Source organism: Cyphomyrmex costatus, unplaced genomic scaffold, assembly GCF_001594065.2.
Source record: "Cyphomyrmex costatus isolate MS0001 unplaced genomic scaffold, Ccosl1.0 scaffold413, whole genome shotgun sequence".
Lineage (NCBI taxonomy): Eukaryota > Metazoa > Arthropoda > Insecta > Hymenoptera > Formicidae > Cyphomyrmex > Cyphomyrmex costatus.
Window position 1 is genome coordinate 431,786 of NW_017278351.1, and position 27,315 is coordinate 459,100.

Consider the following 27,315-nt stretch of genomic DNA (forward strand, 5'->3'; position numbering starts at 1 on the left):
GCCATTGTAGAATGGGCTTTATATAAAAGTCTGTGCTGCGGCCTTTACTTTATATTAGACTGATTCCATAATTATATATGTTCTATGGTTAACTATTTAACTACACAGTTCATAATAGCCCACTGTAGTTGGCTTGTGTGTGTAGTCCTGTGTAGTCTGTTTTATCCAAATACGTGGTAACGTATGTTTTTAAGTATCGGAATTGCTCAAAATTATTTAGCTAATGTGTGTTTCCGAGTCGTGTATATTATTCGTATTTTTTAAAATATCAGAAAAATAATTGAATGGAAATTTTCAAACTAAATTATTTTGCAGAATCTAACCTATAAAATACACGCGTTGTACGCGGTGAACCATTATATCATCAATCTGAACTACGATCTTTGTGTTTATTGCAAATTCTCGCAGTATTGCAAAGCCGGCCGGCTTTCTTTCTTTTTTTTTTTGTTGCGTAATTTTATCTAAATTTTAGTACATCTAAATTTCCTTCTCTCGGACTGTATCTTTTGATATTTTCTCTGTTCTGTACCGAACCTGTTGTTTACTGTTTTTAATATTTTGAGGTTGTGTCGGTATCAAGTCACACGTTGTAACATTGATATAATATATATTAATGTTAATGATGAGGCTTTGCTTTGAGACCAATTAACAGAACATTTCCTTTTTTTTATATAAATGACTTCGACATATTTAAAAATTATAAAAATTTTTAGCATCAATTCTGCACTACATCTTTTGTATGGAATTTAACCGTTATGTTGTGTTTTAATAGAGTACATGCTACATTTAATAGAACTCATATCAAAATCTCATATTAAAATTTTAATTGCAAGTTTAATATTTTTAATAAAACCTTTTATTGTGTCTTTTTATGGAAATAAATCATAAAATTATTTATTTTATTTATTATAATAATATATGATTTTATATACATGTTACATATACACACGTATATGCACAAAATTATAAATTGTATTATCATTTGAAATTTTAACAAGGAAATTTATAAAAAAGAGAAAGAAAAATTTTCCAATTTTTAACTTTGAAATTTATTATTTATAGATCTATAATGGCGAATACAGAATCACTTGCAGAAGTAACAGATGTTGTACAAATTCTACGACAGTGGGAAGAAGAGCATAGTTCATCAACTTATGATCCTATTCCTGTTCTTCAGAGATTAGCAGATATAATAGAACTTGAGACAGAAAATTATATGAAGATGGATCCAGATCCATTCGATGAAAGACATCCATCACGTACTGATCCAGAATGTAATTTTGGACATATATTGAAAGTTTTGTTTAGGAAGGATAACTTTATGACAAAGGTGATTATATACATATAGAATTTAATATTAGTTTACTTACCATTACGAACTTTAATGGTATACATTATAATGCAATATCCTAATATATACACTGTTCAACAAAAAATAATGAACACTTTCAAACATGCTAAAAATTGGACAATATTCAGAACACTAACTCGATGAAAAATTATCGCAGACAAAAAATTAAAACACCTTTGCGCATAGTTTATTAATCATCAATTTTAATTTGTACTGAAGAGGACCCGAGAAACTAAGGTTGAAACATTTACATTTATATATAATATATTTTTTTAAATAAATATTAATTCATATGAATAACCTGTGCCAGTTCTCATTGACATTAATTTATTTAGTTGGATTTATTCTTTTGGATACTGACTTTCTGTTAAATTTATTTTTAAAAAATTAGAAAGCATTCTAAAGTTCAAAATCTCTACTTGCAAAATATATAATTGATATTTTAATGTGACTGATCCTTTACATTGTTATATGGATATAAATAAATATTCCTCAAATCTAAAAATTTTACACAAACTTTACAAACATTTATGGTATAAGGTGAAAATTATACGAAAATGTAGTTTACAGTAATTGAAAGAGTGAATCTTCACCTTCAATTTGTTTTTTTATAAATAAATGTATGCTTTTGTTCACCGAGTTATCAAATATTGAAGCAAAAGTGTTTCCTATTTTTTGTTTAGTAGTGTATGATATAGTTTATTTTATAGTAGATACATAAAGAAAAATATATCGCTATGTTTGTATAATAAAATAATCGTACTAGTTACAAATTAAACAAGATTTGCTTAAACGGATGCTGAAGTATCAATCAAATGACAGAATTGAATAGTATTAAGTATTGTTTGACAGAATTGTTTATTTTATTGACCAAAATGTGACTTCCACACAATTTACAATAATATAGACATACAATTTACAAAATATTAATAAATACTATTACATTTGTATAAATTATTCTATACACTAATTTTTTATATTTAGTTTTTACATTTAATTTTAAAAACTGTTATTTTTTTATGTAACTCAGTCAGACCACTCTTATTTTATAAGTACAACTAATAAAACTTAATATAACATAAATTTTGTTACGAATTGAGAGGGATGCTAAAAACTAGATAATAAGTGCTAAGAACATAAAGGTCTAAATTAAAAAACATTTTTTTTTATATAAAATTGATGGTTACGTTAGTAGATATTTAGTTATGGAATAGAATTTGTTAAATTGTAAAAGCAATAAGATAAATAGGATATAAAAAGATAATTGCAAAATGTGTTTTGTCAGTAATAACAGATGAATTCAGTATATTAATAACAACACTTTTTTGTACTTTGAAATTATAATATTATGTCTTTTAATAATACAAAAATTACTTTCAGTTAATAAATGATTATTTGAGAGATACATATTGGTCTCGAGCGGGAATAACTGGAAGAGACGTCAGAAAGTTAAACATTGCTGCCTGTCGTCTGATGTTAGACATACTTCCAGGTTTAGAAACTTCAGCAGTATTTCAACCAGATATGGAAGGTCTTATACACAGGTTATTTTCTTGGGCAGAAAAAAGCATTGAACCATTACAGAGTTATTCAACTGGTCTTTTAGCCGCTGCTATGGAAGTGCAAGATATAGCTACAGGATTTAGAGATCAAAATGCTAAAATGGTACCATTAATGTTGCAACGATTACATAAGTTGCAGCAGAAGGCACACGAAGATCGTCAGCAAAAAATGCATGAGGATCATCAGAAAAACATTAGGCCATTTGCTCATTTTGGGCAAGATATAAATAGTGTTGATTATATTGATAAAGATATTTCCGAAAAACGTAAAATGCGGGAAAAATGGCAGAAAAATGGAATTGTGAAAGATCAAGATTCACCTTCCTCCGACGATAATGATTCAATGCATAATTTCAATGATATGCCAGCTACAAAAAAAAAGAAAAGCAACTCTGGTTGTGAAACGCCTATAAAAAATAACGATCTTTATCCCAAAATTATGTCCCCACCTCTATCCATACCGAAAACCGCGAACAATCATGTTAATTTGCAAGTAACACCATCCAAACAAAGTAGTTTACAGTCCACGAGAATATTGAATGTACCAGCATCCGCTAGATGCAATTTGCAAAAGTTATCCAATCTGTCTCAAAGTTCTAACGTACATTTGACACAGTTAGAGGGAAATTCAAATTCTTCTTGGGCTGAAATGGAATCGTATGTTATTGGTAATGTTCAAATGTATCCTCCTACTCTTGCGACTCGACAGATGCTAATTTTACGGTACTTGACACCAATGGGAGAGTATCAAGAGTTTCTTGGTCATGTGTTCGAACACAATGCTCTGGACTTAATACTGAAATATATAAACGTGCGAGAAACTAAAGACAGCAGACTTGCTTTTGAGGCTCTTAAGTATCTTGCATCTTTGTTATGTCACAAAAAATTCTCAATCGAATTCTTAAATGTGGGCGGTTTGCAAAGACTGTTAGATGTGCCGAGGCCGAGTGTTGCAGCAACAGGTGTATCGATATGTCTCTACTATCTGGCGTACTGTGAAGATGCTATGGAACGAGTGTGTTTATTACCAAAACACATAATATCTGATCTCGTGACTTATGCATTATGGTTATTAGAACGTAGTCATGACTCTGGACGATGTCACGCGACTATGTTCTTTGGGTTTTCTTTTCCATTCAAAGTTATATTAGAAGAGTTCGATGCACAGGATGGCTTGAGAAAATTATTTAATGTAGTAAGAAAACTTCAATTTTATGTTCACTAGACAAAATAAAAAAATAACTCAATATTTATGTTTATATACAGGGTACGTCACCAAAATCCGGACAAATTTCAATTTAAATTTTCCGCTATATTGTGCCTTTGCCAGAGGATGTTGGCTTTCCAAGAAAGTCTGATGCTTCTAGTAAATAGTCATATTCTCAAAATGACCGCGATGTTGAAACCAAGTGCGGAGTATAATCGAAAAACCGCGATCATCGAAGGCCTTCGCGCTTGGTGCTCAGCAACGGAAATTTTTTGAATACTTAAGATCAATTTATGGTCAAATTTACGGCTTTAGAACAGTCTAACGAAGGTTCTAGTATGCCAGCGAGAAAGAGTCACTCGAAAGGACGCACCGCGAGGATTCCCACAGTCGTTGAAAAGGCTGATTTCGAATGACCCAGGGCAATCGTTGCGAAATTAGCATCGATTGTTGGTGTAAGCGAGCCAACAATGCGTCGAATTGCCGAGGATCTTCAATACAAATTGTACACATTAAAGATACGACAGATGCTCTCTGAGGCTGCCAGGACAATGTCGATATGTTTTGGTTCAAGGAATTCTGGCCTCCTAACAGCCTAGATTTAAATTATTTCGACTACTACGTATGGAACGTAGTTGAAAGGGTCACTAACAAGTTTCGGTATCCTAATGTGATGTCATTAAGGACCGCTATTGAGGCATGGACAGCGCTACATTACAGCGTGCGTGTGAATGCTTCAAACCGAGAATAGAGGCCGTCATTCAAACTAATAGGGGATATATCGAATAATTATAGAGATAATTATATCTCCCCCAAGTAAAAGGATTTTTTGTAATATTTAATTTTTCATTAAAAACATTTTGTTTAAAGAAATTGTTCGATTTGTCCGGATTTTAGTGACGCACCGTGTACATATTTTTTGATATATATAACATGTTTTATTTATAAAACAAAAACATAATTTTCTTATTATCAAGAACACATATTACTTATTAATTTTAAATTAAAACTATTCTTTGTATGATCAAACATAATTAAATTCTGTATAGATATCTACTTTGCCAATTTTAAATATTGAGGAAGAACCAACTATAAATGATGATGAAGAATGTGCATCAAGACAAATCGTACGACACGTAGCTGTTGCTTTGAAGAGATACATGGAAGCGCATTTGCATTTAAAAGCAGAGCAATTACAACGTGCAGAAAATGTCAGAGTTGAACGTGATACATGGCAGCCTTCATTACCTCCTTATAAAGTAAGTACAAATAATTATACAATTAAAGAAGTTTTTTTTAAAGAGAAAAACCTTGAAAAGAAAAGATCTTACACAATATATATAATATATTGATAAGTGATAATATTATATTATATTTTTCGCAATATTTATTTACAGATTTTTACAATAATCTCTCTAATAAAATGCTTGATTGAACATCAAATTAAATTGTTTGCCAATTGATATTACTACAATAGTTCAGTTGTACTTCCAAGTCCAAAAACTTAATTTGGTGTGCAATTCAGATGATATATATATGTGGTATATAAATTACACACGCGCGCGCGCGCACACACACACACACACACACACACACACACACTTCATAGTTCTAAGCAACAAATTAAAAAAAAAGTACTTTTTATCCTTTATTTATTCGTATTTGAACATCTATAAAAAATACAAAAAATTAAGAAATTGAAAAATTCACTTATATTTTATTCAATTCATTTATATTTTTAGCTCATACGAAACATTCAATGTATCGCGCTCTAGGTCGTTGAAAAAAAAATCACGGCAAGTCGGGTTTAAGTCTTCACTTTATTCTTATCTCTATTTTACATGTGACCGCTAGTTGTGAGATCCGACAAACGAGTGGCCTATTTTCCTCTTGCCATTTTCCTCTGATTTCGCACTCGGCTATATTTATTTATCTAAAATCTTTCGAGAATTCTTTATTTTACCGATTCAACTTTAACTAAAACCTTTCGAACTATTTTTCTGCCTATACAAGCGACTATGTGCTCTATTACCTAATACTAATTTATAGCGCATGCAATGTTCTATTGTAAAATCTCGCATCATTGAATAGCAGTGCACATTAATATCCTATCTAGAAATATTGATCACTATACACTTATTCCGTTATTTTCATCATCCATTTAAACTCTCCTATGTTGTCTGTACCTATCTCTATGTTGTCATTTTTTCTATTCCGAACAATTGAAAAGGTTCCTGACGTTCGTATGTATCTTTCGCAACTTCGCGGAATTCGACTATTTCGATATCGATTATTTACTCATTTTTAATGAATTTTGTTTGTTTTTTCTTAGCCGCAGTGCTGACGATATAAACGCCATATATTTATTTTACAGTTTTATAAATTGCATTAAAAATTTAATCTTAAAAATTGTGTTAATAGTATTTATAATATTGATTGTATTCATAATTGGAACATCTATTTTATATTTTGATAGAGTTTGAAACTAATGAGCTAATTTGTTTTGGAAGTATTATGAAATTTAAGAAATATGTTTTATGAACAACATATTTTTCATACACACAATATTTTTCATTGTATTATTATTATTATTCCATACATACATCTTTTTGATATGTGAGAAAATAAATTATTCTTTTAAAAATTTCTTTACTTTTTAATTATTTTTTTTAATCACGTTATATCTTTGTTGAAACGTTTGATTTTTAAGTGCTTGTAACTCTTCAGATATCGTCAAAATATTTTAAGAACTTATTTTAATTTAATTTTATGGTAAATTTATGACAAAAGGGGACCCAACTCCAATTACTTTAACCTTGATATATAAAATATAATAAAATAATGGTAAAATAAAATTCCTGTCAATAGTTCTTTTGTTTAACTATTTAATTATAATTTTATTCTAAATCGCGATACATTTGCACGTACATAAAATTATTTGAATTAAATTTTTTACCGTTATATAAATCAAGTGTTATATGTATATACAGATATATTTTTTAAAACATGCATTTTATTTTATAGGCATGCAAATTTAGCAGTGAAGAAGTTCAGGCAAAAGTAGAAATTCTTCAAGAATTAATGTCAGTTAGAGCAGTATGGCCACCAGTAGAAGAACTTCATCGTTTAGGTGGTATCACATTGCTTTTGCAAATTATTGCTTTTGCTCGCGAATGGAATTATAGTGGACGGTAAGTAGGTTAAATAGACAATAAGATACTACATGTCTACATACTAACAAAAGTTCATCAGATTTTTAATTTTGTATTTTAATCCTTTTGCAACAGCAATATTGATAAAAATCAGCAAGAACTTTTGCACCGAGCTAATAAAAATAGGACACACTGTACATTAAAGTATGCACAAATTAAAAATTTTTTAATTTATATTTAGTAATAAAATTTTGTACAATACATACAAAATCTGTATGTGCTCAGACTAACATTGCAAAGCTGAATATCCATATAAAATATATTCATATACATATTTTTATATAAAAATGTTGACGAATGACTACAGTATTACAGCGATTTAATATGTATCAACCGCCCGCGTTGGGTGACTGCAGTCATTGTTATGAAAGGATTAAAATTCTATATAACATACTAGATAACAGTATTATTATAATCATAGCAGGCGTTGCCAAGATCAGATAAAAGTCACGTTGATTTTTTTGAAATGGAAATTCCTATTTAAAAAAAAAAATCGATGTGACCTATCTGAATCATTTTTTGGTAAAAGGAAAACCAATATTTAAGATGACACATTAAAATGAATCAAGTATGCACATAGAAAGAGCAGAATTTGAAAATGCGCGTTTTGTTCAAAATTTATAATTTTCAGAAAACGAGAAAGAAAGTGAGTCACAAGAAACCTACGCGCTTAAAAAAAAAATAATTTGCTAATCAGTAAAATGTGAAATAAAATTCTAAACAGTTGAAAATGTTAAAAAATATTTTGTTTGTCTTGTAATTAAGGGATATAATGCACTTCAAATGTTAAGATTTTTTACATAACTTGATGGTGTAGAGAAATGCTTTCAGAACATCATACGAGGGCAAGTCAATAAGTTTTTAGAAAAACATAATAAAACACTTTTTTTTTATCAATTTATTTTTATTTCTCAACATAGTCTCCTTTCAGCTCGATACACTTGATCCAATGATTCTCCAACTTTTTCAAGCCGTCCGAATTTGTCTAACCCTTCAAAATAAACCTCTGTTTCGGCGATGAGCTGCTCTCTGGTGGTGAATCTCTTTCCTCTGAACCAAATTTCTTCAGGTTTGGAAACAGGAAATAGTCACAGTGGCCTAAATCTGGCGAATATGCTGGATGGAAAAGCACTTCGTATCGGAATTCGTTAAATTTGGCCATCGATGCCGTGCACGTGTGAACCCGTGCATTGTCTTGATGGAAGAGCACTTTCTTCTTCACCAAATGGGGATGTTTTTTCTTTAAAATGTTGTTAAAACGGTCCAATAAGGCTGCGTAGTAATCGCCGTTGATCGTTTGCTTCGGAAAGTAATCGATATGAATTATACCACATGCATCCCAAAAAACTATGGCCATCACCTTTCCGATCGACTTCACGATCTTCGCCTTCTTCGGAACTGGTTCACCTAGTGAAGTTCATTGTTTTGACTGGTCTTTCGTCTCGGGTATGAAGTAATGGATCCATGTTTCGTCCACAGTAATGAATCGACGCAAAAATTCATCTGGATTACGTTGAAACATCTCCAAACATTGTTTTGAAATTGTCACACGGTCGCGCTTATGATCCACAATGAGTAAATGCACCCATCTTACCGATAGCTTTTTCATACCCAATTGTTCGTGTAAAATTGAAGTCACTGTGCCTGTGGCCTCAACATGCTCGCGCACTTTCACTCGTCGGTCAGTCAAAACAATATCGTGAACTTTATCGTAGTGATTTCTGGTGTAGCAGCCTCAATTGGACGTCCCGAACGAGGTGCATCACATATGGATGTACGATCACGTTTAAATTCATTCACCCAATTGTATACAGTTGCAAACGCTGGTGCAGATGTGCTATGAACATTATCCAACTCGGCTTTGATTTCTTTCGGCGTTAAACTTTTCATATTGTAAGACGTCAGGATAAACTAGGTAATTCAGTCTCACACACTGCCCAAAAACTCGTACGTCTCTCGACTCAACTGACTCTCTACTTCTCCTCACACACTCACTCGCTCGACATGCGCAACGCCTCTACGTTCACGAGTTCGCCGCTCGAACCTAATACCGCGCGTTCTTACAACCTACTCCTCCTGTCTTACAATATGTATATGTTTGATCACTGTACGAAACTCGTTTTTTTTTTCCATTTTGCAAAAAGTACAAAAATTGTTCGCTTTAATCGTTTACAGAAATAAAACCTCACGATGAATTCCGCTGAAAATTTGACAGTAATCAGCTGAAAGATGCTACTTGTCAAAAAGTAATGTGACATGATACTGCAAGTACTCTCTGACAGATTTTCTAAGAACTTATTGACTTGCCCTCGTAGTGTAACTTAAAATATAAATCTCTCAACATTAAACACTCTGCCATCTTTAACTAAAAAAATGAAATTTTGGACAAAATGCATTTTGGAATTCTGCTCCTCATATATGTATACATATAGGATGCAACTGAAATAAGATAACAAATTTTAATGCCGAGCTCCTTATTCCAAAACATAAAAAAGTTTGTATAAACTTTTTAGGCCCGTAAACTCACTGTTACTCAAAATTTATATTAACAGGGGAAATAAAAAAAAGTAATGTTTATTATTAATTGATATTATTTATTTTTAATTCTCCCAAAAAAAAAAAAGAAAAATGTTGTTTACAAAATTTCTTGCAATTAAATTTATTGAAAATCTCAATATGAGAACTGTCTGTGGCTAAAGCAATGTGATCAACGTATCTTACAAAGAACAACGGTGTTATATTGAGTTTTCATTCATATGATGCTTTTTACATTACTGGACTTAATTCTTTTACGTACGGACAATAACTACTTTGATAATTATGACATCGCTAGGAAACTATGTTTTATTACTGATATAATATTTTATTACTGATATAATTTATAGTATTATTATAATATATTAAAATTCTTAACGATGTTATATTACGTGTTTACTGACAAAATTAAAATCAGATTTTATTTGTATTTTTCAATATGTGTTAATTCGACTTTTGCTGTGATGAAGATATCTATATAGTTAGGTCGGAACGTTCCGTATAATATATTTGTATAAGATACTATTAAAATGAGAATATTGCTTTTCCTCGTTTATATTGGCCTTATTTCTTCTTATTAATGTTATTTACAACACGAGCTACATCATTATTTTATAAATATACAAGTTATTAAGAATTTTAAAATTTATAAATAATTGATATTTTTAGGGTACATACTACATCTAGTGCAGAAACGGTTAGATCATGTTTGGATGTTGTCGCAATTTGTTCTGTTGTACCAAAAGTTATGCTGCTGCTATGTGAAAGAGTTGATATGCCAGACATGTCAATGACAATGGCGATTAATCTTTTGCTAGCTGCAGCTGAATGTGAAATTATTGCAGATGCTGATGTACAAAGAGCAGCACTTAGAGCTGTAATTAATTGTGTATGTGCTCCCATAAACAGAGTACGTTTTTCAATATAAATTATATTTCATAAATATATACGTGTGTACTTTTGTATGCAAAACTATTAGAAGAATTACATGTGAAAGAATGATATAATTGTATTTTGAAAAATATTGGTAATCTTCATATAATTTTGAAAGATTGATTGTACAATCTGAAATAGAACAAATATACTAATATTATCTCTTCATGGTTATGTACATAATCTTTATGGTTTTCTGATCGATATTCTATAATATATATTTTTTAAATGAGGTAATATGATTTTTTATATAACGTAATTCTCTAATTATTTTGCATGTAAAAGTGTCAAATTAAAAGTATTTAGAAATTAATAATTCACTAAATGAAGAGTAAAATTTCAAAATGCGTTTTGTCCGAAATTTATAATTTTTAGAGAACGAGAAAAAAAGAGAGTCACAAGAAAACTGCGCGCTTTACAAAAAAAATAACAATTCGTCAATCAGTAAAATGTGAAATGTTCAACAAAATTGCTAAACAGTTGGTGAAAATGTTAAACAAATACATTTTATTTGTCTCTAATTAAAGGACATAATGCACTTTAAATGTCAAGATTTTTTCCAGCACATAAATTAATGGTATATATAGAAATGCTTTTATCAGATTAGTTACAGAGTAGCTTAAAATATGAAAATTTTCAAAATTTAATTTTATCGTTATTTGCCCTTCTTCTGATTATACAATTTTTGTCTAAAAAGTTGCCTTCTGAAACTTACGGTTTTTGAGATATTTTGGTGGTGGAATAAATTAAAATGATTCACTTTGAGTACAATATATATGTATACTATTTACATATGTATGTATACTTAATATATAAATACCTACATATATGTATATGTATATATTGTTTAAGATATCCTATAATGTTTTCAGCCTAATCAATTTGCACTAATTTAGGTTGAATTAATGATGTTTCGTGCTTTTCTATTGGTAGAGCGTGTAACGTCAACCAATAGCAAAGCATTTTTAAATCCAGGTTGGTACAAACCCGGTCGGGCCGAAAACACTGTTAATGTTATATATATGTATATATATATAAAATATATTTTATATATGTAATATATTATATATATAATTTTATATATATATATATATATATTGATAATTAATCTGTTCATTCATTTTGTTTTGAAATAAATGTATTTTTGAGCGGACCGAACTAATTTGTACACCTAACATATATATGTATATATAAAATATATATATATATACAAATATATATATATAATTTGATGTTTTTTTTTTTAGGTTGGAGGAAATGTAGCTAGATATTCTATAACGGGATCTACTAAGAAAAAAGCAAATATTCACAATAGTGAAGAATTGATACAAAAAGTATGGGAAAGCGTTAGATCAAATAATGGAATAATGGTATGTGTTATCATATGTTAATTATTCGGATATAATTTATATAAATAAATTATAATAATAATTAGCTCTTTGAACTACGTCAAAAACAAACACTAAAAGAGCACATAGGCCAAAACGCGAAATGTTGTCGCACGATATCTATTTATCAATATTTAAACTACAACTTATATAAAATTGTTTTTTGTAACAGGTATTACTACAATTAATGATGGTAAAAACACCTATTACTGATGCCGATAGTATACGAGCGTTAGCATGTCGTGCACTAGCTGGACTAGCACGTAGTGAGAAAGTTAGGCAGATTATTAGCAAGTTACCAATGTTTACAAATGGGCAAATTCAGTCACTTATGAAAGATCCTATTTTACAAGAGAAACGGCAAGAACATGTTACTTTCCAAAAGTATGCTCTTGAATTAATGGAAAGGGTATCTGGTAAAGCAAAACCAACAGGTGCAGAATATGAAATTTCTTTAGTCAGTTTACATAGGGTAAGTTTGTTTTATTTGCATGTATAATTACACATATTTTAAAATAGTCGCACTTTTTATCAATTATAAATTCTTTGATAATTTTGAAGTCTTTAAATTCTTCAAATTTATTTTTAGCATTAAAGAATTAAAAACTAGCATTTATCTGTCTTTTATATATTTATCTTTTCTTGCAATTCCACAGTCACATAATGTTTTTAAACAAAATAATTTTTTATATAGGCCAATGTTGTAGCACAGACGAGAATACAGTATAATGAACAACAACTTAATCAATTAATATATCAGCATCTTATGTCAAAAGGTTTAACTGAAACAGCTAGTATATTACACAGAGAAGCGAATTTAGAATCATCTACAATTATGAGAGCTACAACAACATATCAATCTTTTACGTACCGAAATCCTACAAGTGTAACTGTAAGCTGAACTATCGATATTTTACTAAGATCTTTTAAAATTTTTTAGATAAAAAATGCATTTTTATTTATTATACGCATACACGCGCGCGCGTGCGCGCACATAATGCACAATATATATACTGGGTGTTTCAAATTAAAATATTACAAATTTTTATCTTGGAAACAAAACATTTTAGAGGAAACCGTTTCATACAAAAGTTTTGAAACTTTGAGGTGGACATGTGATAACATTAGTTTGTCATTAGATGGACTTGTTAAGGTCAGAGCAAGGTCACATGGAATTTCTTGAATGAGACTCTCCAATTTTATTGCATATTCTCGTAGCTTACATTAAGAGCTTTTTAAAACACTTATAAAATTTATTGTCATTAAATACTTTTCGAATTTTAAGACCTGAAAATTATAGTTCCACCGACATTATCATTATTCAAAGTTTCCGACTGACGGCTAAAACCTCTTGAATATCTAAGATTAGCTATATAACATTTGTTATCGAAGCGAGATTGTTTCCCTTCTTTACATTTTATGATGCTGAAGCAACAGCTAACTTGATCGAAGTTGATAGTACAGATTTTTTTAGTTCCAAATTCGATAATAGTGACATCTTTCACTCATTTCTTACATTATGTTATCGTTGTAGCTTATTCATACGCATCTATCTTTATCTAACATATTGCAACATCATCTTTCGTAAAATCGAGCAACTACTGTTAGACGTAATTTCTGGTTTGTTTATCGGCCTGATTGAACAAGCAAATATACGTGAAATATTTATAAATCAATGTAAATCTTTTTTTTTTTTTAAGTTAATTCTTTCAATCTCAGTTTTGTAAACTTAGTATTATTATATTTGTGCACGTATTATGCTGGATAATACACTGTTGTTTCGTCTATTCAAGCTATAAAACTTTTGTATTAAGAAAATATTTACGTTAGATGACAACTCTACCAGTAGAAAAAAGTGTAAGTTTTTAACTTTTTTCCGATTTTAGTATAAAATCCATTGCACCATCATCCAATTTTGCGTCTATTTTAATCCTGTAAAAGAATTTTTGATTCCGTTCAATAAATTCCGAGATTTATTTTGATGCAATGTCCCCTCAATTTGGTCACTCCAACATGCCCCTAAAAATGAAAATAATCGTAACGACCTCTAATGATCTTGAGAAATGTAATTTAAGTCATATAATCCTGAACAATATTTAGGAAATTTTAACTGTTGGTCTTAGGTAATGCTTAATGCTGGCGGAATTGTAATTTTCAATCTTTATAACTTAAAAAATACTTAAAAATAAATTTTATTATTGTATAATGTTTTAAAAAGCTCTCATAAAGTCACTGACTAGAATAAGAATGTGGAATAAAAAATGAAGAGTTCCATTTACAAAATTAAAAGTGACTTTGACTCTTGGTGGCGCCATCTAAGATCAAACCAATGGTATCATCTTATGTCCTCCTTTGAATCTTACAACTTTGGTCTGGAACGTTTTTCCGTATCTTCCATATTTTTCGAAATATTTGCCTGAGGCATTTAAAATGAGATACCTTATATACAGGATGTACCGAAATTATTAATTATGCAGTATAAAGAACTACCCTCCAATGATTTTGACCTATGTTGTCAAGGTCATGACTCTGAGTGACCTTGAACGAATTTTAGCCGTTACTTGTTCGTCAAAAAGTTATTAACAAAAAAAGTTCATCAATAAAACCTAACTTTTGGACACAACTGCGCTCCGATGAAACAAATTCCCCGCTTTAGCAGCGCAAAATATTTTCTTATATAATTTTTGTGTCTTTATAACAGAGAGTTTGTTCGAATTTCTACACTTATATGTGAAATCTTACATTATACATCTTCTTACTACTTACATTATACATCTTAGACTGTGGTCCACTTGCTTTTTTCAAATGCTCTGAACACTATGCTTTAAATGCTACTGTTGGATCGGTCCATTATTGTTCCGAATGCTACAATCACTACGTAAACGCTTCAGCCAAACCACCTCCCGAGGTGAGGCGGGAACAAAAACGATGACGTATTGATGACGTATCAGAGTTGCTGAAAGCGTTCCGAAACGTCAAATGGACCAGTCATGTTAGTGCTCTGTAGCATTTGAAGCGCTAAGGCCCGGTTGCACCAACATTACTTGATTTTAAGCAAGACTTAAAACTCTATCTATCTTGTATTAAAGCCGAAAGAGAGACAGAGACACAGTTTAAGTCTCGCTTAAAATCGAAATCCCGTTGGTGCAATCGGGCCTAAGTGGACCGCAGCCTTAAATTATACATAATAAAATATTTTCTGCTTTATAAACATAAATTCTTTGCTTTAAAATCACATTTTTTTACCTTTAAAATTCTATGTTTTAAAAAATACAAATTCTCTGCTCTAAAGACACAAACATTTTATAAGAAATTATATAAGAAAATATTAAATGCGCCCCTGAAGCAGGGGGGTGGAAATCGACTTGTGTCGAAACCCACGTGCAACAATCCAATTATAGAAATGTATTTTAAAGAGGCTTTTATTCCCTCCCCCCTGCTAAAGTAGGGAAGAAGTGGGGTTGCTAAAATAAAATAGTAGTTGTATGAATTGTTATATATATTTATTCTTGCAGTGTTGGTGTTCTCTCTAGGGGATAGATGTTAACATCTAAATATCTCAGAAACTACATATAAGAGACTTCCACCTTGTTAAAACAAAGTTATTCAGAATCATGACCTTGACATGTATCAAGGTCAAGGTCATCAGTGCAGTGTCACTTTATCTGCATAATTATCTAAATTTTTTTTATTTAAGAATCTACATACATAGTATATAAATTCACACGAAATTATATTATAACCATCCAAGATCTAGCTTGATGATCGTAAGTGGCTGCTTATTCTCATCGGTATTTAATTAAATTTTTTGCTGCGCGCTTGCTTCCGCTTTGTTCAACGCTTAAAGTAACACTATTTATTTACTAAATAAAACAGAGAAAGTTTTCTCCTATAACAATCCTAAAGATATGTCCTTGAAGAACTCTAAATAACTTGTAGTTGCAAAACTATTCAATATCGCACGATAGTCCAGCGGCCTTAAATCGATGTCTATGCGCTATTCGCTAACTTCTTCAATTTTATAAATATGACAAATTTCTTATACAAACACAATTTCAGTAACATGTAAGTTCAAGAAAATTCAAGGAGCACTTAATTGCAATTGATTTTCTTTCGAAATTCTACACTATGGAATATTCCCTTAATTCTTGAAAACATGATTCTGTAGAATGAAAGAAAATTCTTTTAGTTATTTATTACATGAGAAATGAAAGCAATAATTATTTTGCTAATTTCTCATATTTTAACCAATACGATATGGAAGAAAATCAAGGATCAGTACTCATGGTTGATTCTTATTCTTTAAGACTGTCTTAATTACAGTCTTAAGATGTGGTAAACTAATCATAGTACGATCGTATTAACATCTTAAGACGTTCCTTATGAATACCAACCAAGGACTAAATGACAGAAGTGAGAAAAGCGTTTTTTTTTTAACATAAAGTATTACGTTTTATATACTATATGCGGGAATTTAGAAACACTCTGTATATGTATAAATACATTGTAGGGTATTTGAAGTGTTAGAAGTTATTATTTCTGAAAATATGCATCAAATAAAAAATATGAATACAAAAGTATAATTTTAAAAGAGACAAATAATAAAATTGAAATTTGTTAAAATCGATTTTTTAAAGTTGCACAGAGATCACTTCTACTTTTCTTTAATAGAATAACATGAAATTTTTACATAATATGATTTCCCTATTATAGAATAATCTGCATACGGAAGTATTCAGGCAGAAATGTCGAAACATTAATTGTTTACAAGATATTCTGGTATATTTTGATCTAAAATATAAAATATCTCGTAAACTATTAATTTTTTAATAATCATAATGACAAACTTTATTGATGTATTAAAAATTAAAAATAGTAAATTGTATAGGTCGGAGCAAAAGTTCTTGCCGATTTTTTGCAATTTTTTTTATTACAATAAGATCGGTACATTATATATTTATCAAAATATTTTCCATCGTTTTCCACGACTTTTTTCCATCTTTCCGGCAGCATACGGATACTACATCGAAAAAAGGAGTCATCCTTTAAGGCGATCCATTGATCGACCCATTTTTATATATTCTCGGCATTTGAGAAGCACTCACTAGATAAACCGTGTTGCATCGATTTGAACAGATAATACTCAAAAGGGGCAATGTCTGGTGAGTAAGCTGAATGTGGAAGAAAATCCCATTCCAATTCTAACAATGCTTCCTTGGTCTCCTTAGCAACATGTGGTCTGGCATTGCCAATTAATGTGGCATCCATTTTTCATACTTTTGGATTTTTCCCATTGCATTAAACGGCGAATAATGTTGAATGATCAATTCCCAGTTGTGTTGTAAGCTCACGAGTCGATTCGGCTGAATCTTTATTAAACAATGCAACAAAACAAAAGGCAGTGGCGAATATGTTCTTTATCTGATTTAATTTTAATCGTGATAATCATACTATAAATATAAGGCTGTATTTTTTTACATCTATGGTTTGTTATGTACAACTGTTATGCAGAGATGCCAACTTACAAAAACCATAAACATTTCTGCTGATAAACTAAGTACTAAGGCATATAAGATGTATTTATCCGCATCAAGAACTTTTACACCGGCCTAGAGTGCGTTCAGGAAGTTCACTACCAGTGTTGATAGCACTTATTTGTACCATGTGAAACACTATCGTGACTTTACTGTTGGTAGCGTTTGACATCATAATTTTGCGCTACAAATGTCAAAGAGATAGTGCACTGATAGTGTAGTGTTCGATGTGCTCCATGAATAGCGGTGATGAAGAGTTATAGGAAAGTTACGTATTAAAATCGAGTCCAATGATTGTTCAATATTGTGGTAATTATATAATTTAGCTCAAAAATCAATAAAAAAATCAGCCTTGTTCGCCGCGTTTTTGCATGAAACAAAAGAATCTAGCAGAGAAAAAAATCTCTGCCCTGCAAACCGAGATATTAATCGTTAAAGTTCATGACTATTCACCCATGAGTATCAAAAATTTTGATTTTCCGGATACTGAGTAGCTTAGCTCCACGCTCTTGCGCTTGCTTTTGCTTCATTTTGCCATATGCGATATAGTTAGGGCAAACAATACAGACTACACTATTACTGTTCACAGAGCTTGTATTCGCTAACGCTATCTTGGCTCCGTAAAGAGATGGTAGCGTTAGCGTTGTAGTGCGGTAGTGAGCTCCTTGAACGCACTCCTAGTAAATGTTTATTTTAGGTTAAATTAGGTGTACCGATTTTAGTGTTTTTTTTTTTATTAAGATATGTTGTAGAGGACTGTCCTGAGTGATTTCTCACAAGAATTAAGGCCTTCACACATAAAACTCTATAAGGACATAAAACGTAAGTATAAGAAAATCGACCAATTCTAATTCAACCCCTCTGGGAGGGAACACACGATTGGGATTAGTTGATTTCTTTATATTTACGTTTTATGTTCTTACGGAGTTTTAGGCTGGGTCCACAACCTCGCTTTAAGAGGCCCTAAAATTGACCAATTACAGTAGATTATTTTTCTCGCATTCAACTATGATTGGTCAATTTCTTATCGCTTTACGATTTAGGATCTCTTAAAGCGAGGTTGTGAACCCAGTCTTATATGTGAAGGTCTTTAAGTACGGAACGGCATTAGTTTAGAAGATATAACAAATAAAAGTTTCATAATAAGGTTTGTATAAAGATATTCATTTTGCGTGGAAAGTCATACGTCGTACACTCCTTAATAGGGGGATGTGGAATGGACTTCACTTCGCGTGAAAAGTCGTGCACTCCTACCTAGGTGAAAAGTCGTACACACCTACCTAGGTGGTGAGATAGGGTGGATCTCGCATTGTATGGAAGTCGTGCACCCCTAGGCAGGAAGGGGATGGAGTGGATTTCGCTTCTTGTAGAAAGTCGCGCGCCCCTATGCAAAGGAGAAAGTTAAGTAGATCCCGTAAAGCGAGATCTATCTCCCCCTCTCCCGCTTAGGAACATCTGACTTTTTACGTGAAGCAAAAAACTACCTTGACTTGCGAGTTGATAATATATTATATTTCTTATGCCAATGTTGCTGCTTATATGTTATGGAACTTTGAATTATATATTATATCGTCTCAAACCAATGCGCTGACAGCATTGATTAATCTCCCGCTTAATTCTTATGGGGAATTACTGAGGACACTCCTACAACATATCTAAAAGACATTTAAATCGGAGGTGTTAGCTAAAATATACATTTACCTTATTTTATGCGCATGAGACGTCAGTAAAGTGTTGTTTAGACCTGGATGAAAGATTTATAACAGTAGTTGCGCAACCATAAATATCGAGCTTCGCCAATCAACTTCGCCAAAGAAATTAGCATGACAACGAGATCTGTAATGAGAAACAAGAGAGTATGAGAATATAAAATTAAAATATACAAACATTGGCGTTAAAATTGAGAAGCAGTGTAGGAGAAAAACTGATGACCTGAATGTAGAATTAAAAATATAAAAAAAACGAATATCATTGGATAAGAGATTGAAGTTTTGACTGCAACGATATAAGAGAAAATAGCGTGAAATTTGTTTATAGGATTAAAGAGGATAAGATAGAGACGATTGCAAATGTATAAATAACGATGAAGCAAAATGAAGTTTCTCATTCAGATGAAAATAATCACGTAGGTAAGAAAGGATATTCAAACATAAATATAAACGAAACAACACAAATGAAAGATGAAACAATATTACATAAATATTAAGTCTCATAAGACCGTACATGTAAGAATACAACCAATAAGAAATAGAAGTGCCTATAACGGTCGAAGCTAGATCTTTGTTGCTTAAATAATTCAATGTGAATTTTATTATATATTATATATATGTATATATATAATTCACATTGAATTATTTAAGCAACAAAAATCTAGCTTTGACCATTATAGGCATTTCATTTCTTGAAGGATGAAAATCAACCGGATGTCAAGTCAATTAAAAGCCTGAAACAAAGGTATTGAATTTAGCATGGTACGCAAAAAAAGCATGAATTTTGAATGTGTTGTGTTTGATTGCACATATACTTACTCGAATCATGTATACACATGATATTAGCATTACTCGAACATCAGTAGAACAACAAGTTGAGAGACAAGGAGCTTTTGTAAAGAGAGGATATAAAAGTCTGAGAAGTGCATAGACCACCTTATATTTAATGGTAACGTGTTGTACAAAAGACCAAATGGATCGCCAATATACCTTCTTGCATAGAGTAATGAGATGAATTAATTGATGTAAAAAAAAACACATGCTTTTTAAATATGTAATTACGTAACTTGTAACATTTTATCTGCCCCACTTTGCGTGCGTGCGTGCGTGCATACTTTTTATTAATCATAAAATAATTAACAGTTGATATACTTTTGTATAAAATAATTATTATAAATATCAAAATGTTATTTTTTTAGCCAAGAAATAGTTTTTCTCCAGGTGCCCCTGTTAATTTGTATAATACAAATAGATGTACACAAAGAGAAACTACTTGTCGAAACAATACTCCCACATCATCTCGATTTATATCCCATACGGGTGGATGCACTGGTTCATCATCTGGGAATAATAATATCCGATTAAAACTTGCAGATTGCTTGAACCAAAATGTTATTCCGAATAATGCAAATCAGCCAATTAAGTTACAAATTAATCAGAAGTAAGAGTTCTATACTTTCTTCAATATATTTATTTTCCTTTATTTTCTTATTTGTTTTTAATCGGTTTTTCTTTTTTTAAAATATTTGTTATATTGTAGGAAATCAATGTCATCTGAAAGGCAACCTCTAATCATTCCAACGAATTATCAGTCTATGATACTACAGTCCCAATCAACTAGTTGTAGATCTTTACAGAAACAGATTTTCAGAGATCCTGGTAGTGGTGGAGGACCTGGTGTAGCCACTTCTAATTTATCTGTTACTCTCGATTCCATTATTACAGAATACTTAACCAATCAACATGCTTTGTGCAAAAATCCTATGGTAACGTGTCCACAATTCAATCTTTTTGAGTAAGTAATATTTTTCTATTTATAAATAAAATAGTTGTATAATGTGCAAATGCGATTATTTGTTTTATTTTGCTTATGTACTTTAATCAGTGATGCAGATTTAAATCACTGTACCTTCGAGCAATTAAGAGAGTCACAGTGCATGAGATTAGAGTAAAAAACCAAAAGTTGAAAATTTGGTCCTGACAGAAAAACTTGTAGCAGTCTACAAATTTATAGTCTACAAATATGCTTGTAAAATTTTTCGATAAAATAATTTTTATCTTTGCTGCCAGCTATATTTATATCTTCAGGAGTATAAGGTATTATTTTTCAAAAATTTTGAATCGATCAATCTAATTGAAATAATATAGAATGACTTTAAACCCCTGAAAATCATTTAAGACAAGGATAAAAATTATTTTATCGAAATAAAATCTTGCATTCGTATTTCTAGATTCTTGCTACAAATTTTTTATACGCACCATATCCGAATTTCTGACTTTTTCTCACTCCACTCTCAGTATTTGAACCCAATAGCATCTCAATTACTATTCACACGTGTATTGCTCTCTCATAGCGAATTCGATAAAGACACTAATGCACACTAGTGCACATTAAAATCATCATACATAAATTAAATGTAAATATGCACATTTAATATAAATATATATTAAACTGGAACGCGAGTGTAGCATGGCAGATAGCGTACTGGTCTGTTATGTCAGAGGTCTCGGGTTCAATCCTTGGTAGGAATCAACATATTTATGCTCGTGTCTCCTCTCGGAAAGACTGGCAACCTTCCGAGAGTATCCTTGCCCCCAGAAACACCTTTCGAAAAATCCGCCGTTCGGAACCGGTATTAAAAACTGTAGGTTCATATGCTCGTGGCAATTGAGTAACCAGCATGCGTATCATAAGTATATGAGAGAGATGTAACACAGGTCAGAGGCTTAATGTAAAAAGAAGATATATTAAACTGCTAAACCTTGGGTACTTTCCATCTGATGACACAAATCGACACAAGTGTCATTCTATCTTTGTCACTCTCTGAATGTCAAGAAAGATAGAACGACGCTTTGTCGTTTGACTTGTGTTATCAGATGGAAAGCACCCCTTATTATCAGTACACTTTTGTTGTGTTACAAAATTTACTGCCAGTATTGAAAATCTATATTTTATGTTATGTACATTATAGATTTTCAGTATTAGTAGTAAATTTTGGAATAGAGCTTTTATTGTGTTGCTTCGTAAAAATGTATTGAACGTTTTATCATTCGAAATATTTGCATTTTATTTCATTATATTCAAATTAGTACGGGAATGTTCTAAATCGAACCTTCTTAATTTAAGTAAATACGGTTAAGTAGATTTGCGTGCTATTTATAATGTAAAGTTCTTATAAAAAACCGAACATATGACAGCAGTTTGACAGTATTCTGTCATAATTAGTTTATAGAAAGACGCAAATGTGTATTTTCGGCTATCATGCGAAAATTTTTTTAAAAAAGAAAATCCTTGTAAATCATTATTTAAAAGATGTTAAAAATTTGAACGGTAATTGATTTAAGATAATTAAAGAGTGTAAAATTCAAAAATATCGAGAGTTTTATGATTACTTTTGTGGTTTACTATAAAATTTGTTCCAATAGTTCAAAAGAACAAATCGCGGACCTATTCAAAAAACACTAAAAAAGACGAGTAAGCCAGTTAATTCATCGAAGAAAGAAGGTTCGTCATAACCTGGTTGTAGTACTGTTGATCGACCGACATGATCTGGTCTAAGGAACTACCACTAAAGCAATAAAATATCATGTGTCATCAGATTCAGATTGATGGAATTTTTTTATTGACTTTAATTCTAATAATATAAACTGTATTTTTATCTTTGAGTTTTAAATTGCTTGTTTTTATTCAATACTAACAAAAATTAATTAAAATATTTAAAAATTCTATCTAAAAGTCCATAAAAATAGGAGCGGCCCAATTTGGAACTATAAGTTCCAAATTGGACCGGAAAATGCGTTTTTACATTTTCCATTATAGTTCGAAACAGGTAAGAGATACGTCAAAATAGTTTCAAACAAAAATGAAGGAAATTAAATGATCTTTTAAATGGAACCATTGGTTTTATGATCGGAATTTATTTACGCCTTATAGAGAACAAAAACTAATAGGTCCGATTTAGACCGCTCTCCCCTGTACAATTTTAATATGCACCGGTGCGTACTAGTGTGTCCAATCAAATTTGCTATTAAGGCCCAACTACATCTATTGTAATGTTTATAGTAAGCACCTTACAATTCTTATGATAGCCAATTAGAAACGTCAATGTATATTATAACGCTTCTAATTGGCTGTCGCAAGGATTGTAAAGAGTTTACGATAAACATTACGATAGATGTAGCCTTTAGCGTGCATGTCCTCATTATCTATTGCTCGGTGGTACAGCAGTTTAAATTTGACATATCTGACTTTCATTAATATTATAGACCACATAAATGTCCAGACCCATGTACAAAAAATTCTTCACCTACTAATGTAACAGTGAGATTAGCGAGACGAGCATTAGGAATGGATGGCAGAAGATTAGATAGAAGACATATTTATAGCCGTTTTTGCCCTATAAAAACTTTTCGGCCTACTGATGTAGGAGGAATTTTCACTTGTTGTACTTTTTCGGTAAATTTTAATTCATTGTAAATTATTCTGGTTTTTATATACTATTGTTTTGTATCTTTCTTTAATCATATATTTGAATGCAGCCTTGCACACAATATCTCATTTTGGGCACCCAAACTGGAGACATCAAAATGTTCAATATCCATACAGGAATGGAAGAAGCAACTTATCAATGTCATGAATCATATGTGTATCATATGGAATGTAATCAGCGTGGTAATCTTTTGTTGACCACCACTGCTTGGAGAAGTCCTATGTCAATACTCTGGGATATAGGAGCATTCTTTGAAATGAAATTTCCCTTAGAAAATGAAGATTATGTTGAATTTAGCAAATTACAGGACAGAATAATTGGTACCCAAGGCGAGAGTGCGACGGTAAATATATGTGTGATTCTATTAGCATTTAATCGTATTTAACTTCATCGTATAATGCAGATTTACTAACTGTTAATTTAAATGACATTATTTTAACAATTAAGTTAACAATAGCGTTTTATATTCAACTTTGTAATTGCATTATATCTTAAATTAAAAGATTTTAAAAACGCTATTTCATATACTTTCTATTATAGATATATGATATAGGAACTGGAAAATTATTAACAACTTTGACTCCATCTATCTCAAATCAATATACTAAAAACAGAGCAACTTTTAGTATGAATGACGAATTAGTACTTAGCGATGGCATATTATGGGATGTTAATTCAGGCAAAGAAATTCATAAATTCGATAAATTGAATCAAATATTAAATGGAGTTTTTCATCCAAATGGAACTGAAGTTGTATCTAATACTGAAGTATGGGATTTGAGAACATTTCACTTACTTAAGACAGTTCCTACTCTTGATGAAATGGAAGTGATCTTCTCACCAATCAACAATATTATATATGCCGTTGCATTAGACCAAGACAATGAAAATGATTCTCATTATGCAACATCTTTCAAAACTCTAGATGCTTTAGATTATAGTAATATTGGTAAGAGAGAGAGAAGCTTATTATTATATCTACTCAAAAAACACAAGGATATATTATTATTACATATATTTAAAAGATAATATAAGTTTTATTTTATGCGATAAATTTTACTTTTGTTATAAATAATTAATTAAAGGTTATGATTATTTTCATATATTAATATTTCAGCAACTTGTGATGTAAAAAGGGGCATTTATGGTCTTGCCTGCAACAAATTTGACACTCAAATTGCTATAGTAGAAAATATGGGTGAATTTTCCAGCATACAGGAATCATGTGTTAGATTATATGATGTGGGAAGACGAAGAGATGATGAAGATGAAGCTGATGAGGATGATGAAGAAGACGATCTTGATGCCAGTGACGATGATGCATCTGATAACGCAGATGGTAAAAATTAATATTATATTAATAGATAGATAAATAGACAGATCATATTTATTGTTCTCTAATGGAATTATAAGAACTTCCGTTTTCAATCTATCCGCATACAATAAACAAAATTAACTATATACGTATTTACAAATGCACATAGCCTACTTAATCCAATTCGAATGCCGCAACATATATACATTTTTAATCGCAAAACCACACAATATATCTACACACTCTCTATTCCGATTGTGAAAAACGATTCTGTCAAAACTCAACGTACAAGAAGCGCATTGACCCCAATCTCTACGCGCGCACACACACACGCGCGCCCGCGCGCGTTGCTCTGATCCATTTCCGTTTCCTTTGTCTAGCTTTTACATCTATTATGTTATCAAAATATTTATCATTAAGGGGATTCTAAAGACGATTAATCATATTGGAAACAGCACTTACACATAGACGATTACGTGTCATTGACACATTACTACATAAATATTTCATTCACACACGCCATATATAAATTTTCATATAACAGTTACGTTCTAATTAGACATTTATGGCTAATTTTAAGAACTCTACGCTGTTTCTTCATGTAAATTACTAGTCTGTGGACTACTATTTTCTAAGTATAGATTGCTTTTATTTGAAACAAATGTTGTCACAACGTGAACGACGTAACAGTTAAATAAAAAGATAAACCAAATTTAAATCTTTGTTTATCTTTTTATTTTCCTTTATGTAATATATATTGTTAGATGAATTAACATCAGATTTAAATTCTTGGTTGTGGGGGAGCTCACTATGATAAAATATCTCTTGAACCTTTTTTAATTTAATTTTATTTATATTTTTACATTGTCTCTGAAGAGAGCTCAAAAGTGAGCCGAGACATGTAAGCGCATCTATTATAATAAAGAATATTTGTTATGTAAGAATATTTACATAAAGTTATCAGCGCCTGGCTCCTAGTGCCCTTTCTTTCCAAGGGTCTGTTTTTTGTCCCTGCACCGTGTACTAGTTCAGACAGTACAGGAACAAAAAACAGACTTAAGTTTATATTTGATTTATCCTACAGGAGTTTTTGCTGTCTAAATTTATTATACGTTATAAAGAACTCAATTTTGCAATTCTCTGTCTTTAGAATAGATCCACCTCAGACACATATTAGTCCGTATACTTTAAAAGAAGAAAAAAGTAATTGTTATACAAAAATTATATGATTTAGTCAATAATACAGCCGACTTTAGGATTCCCTTAAGATCTTTGTGTATTTTAGTATTATTATTACCACTAGTTTAGGTAATTTAATATTACTATATCTTAGTATTAATTTCTCAAGTTTTTGTATATTTGTAAATTAAATTGTAATATTTTTTAAACTACAATTTATTTACCTTCTGTGAAAATAGATGGTGATAATGCGGATGCTGGTGCAGAGGATGGCGATGATAACGATCAGAATGACAGAGAAAATAATGATGATGGCGATGATGAGGATGGTGGAGATGAAGATGATTCTGGTGATGATAGTGCAGATTATGATCCTAATGTTGACATTCATGATCTGTCTGATGATTTCTCTTTGTCAGACATGGATGATTTAGAGATATTGTTTTCATGAATGCCATTAAGAGATACAATTTTATGTGCACGCGCGCACAGTGTTAACAATACACACGCAACACAGGTACATACATGTATATATGTGTGTGCGCGCGTGCGTGTGTGCATGTGTGCGTGTGTGTGTGTACATATGGAAATATATACATATATACACATAAGTATTAAAAAGGAATTTTATTGTGGATATTAATTGAATATCCTAAATGTATAATTACAACTAACTTTTTCATTGTAATTTGGATATTCTGTATTGGTTTTACACGGAAACACATATCTGTACTCCTCAAATTATAAATAATTGATTGTAAATGATTATTATGAATCTTCTCTTTGATAATTAAATAAAAACATGTTATATGTTCTTTCCAATCATGTACGAATTATATTATTTATTAGTGTATAACATACAAATGTAAAGGCTGTATACAGAATGTCTAATAGGTGTAC

General features: G+C 31.0%; 1 protein-coding gene across 1 annotated transcript; it reads left to right on the forward strand.

The window, feature by feature from the left end:
* The first annotated feature begins 107 nt into the window (after positions 1-107).
* Positions 108-26,918, forward strand: mahj (LisH and WD40 domain-containing protein mahjong). The gene is made up of 16 exons (XM_018544022.1): positions 108-176; positions 1,063-1,330; positions 2,732-4,108; positions 5,170-5,379; positions 7,145-7,311; positions 10,537-10,777; positions 12,048-12,170; positions 12,361-12,660; positions 12,883-13,080; positions 20,631-20,872; positions 20,972-21,226; positions 23,698-23,887; positions 23,971-24,264; positions 24,462-24,870; positions 25,039-25,260; positions 26,655-26,918. The coding sequence occupies exons 2-16, from the start codon at positions 1,070-1,072 to the stop codon at positions 26,864-26,866; spliced, it is 4,701 nt and encodes a 1,566-aa protein (XP_018399524.1). The 5' UTR covers positions 108-176; positions 1,063-1,069; the 3' UTR covers positions 26,867-26,918.
* The last annotated feature ends 397 nt before the right edge of the window (positions 26,919-27,315 follow it).

What these genes read in the sequence shown, in the direction of transcription:
- mahj (XM_018544022.1), top strand. Translation starts at nt 1,070, where the DNA reads ATGGCGAATACAGAATCACTTGCAGAAGTAACAGATGTTGTACAAATT. An exon ending in TGAGAAAATTATTTAATGTA is followed by an intron (nt 4,109 to 5,169) that starts GTAAGAAAACTT and finishes AATTCTGTATAG; the next exon opens with ATATCTACTTTGCCAATTTT. An exon ending in CCCAAGGCGAGAGTGCGACG is followed by an intron (nt 24,265 to 24,461) that starts GTAAATATATGT and finishes TTTCTATTATAG; the next exon opens with ATATATGATATAGGAACTGG.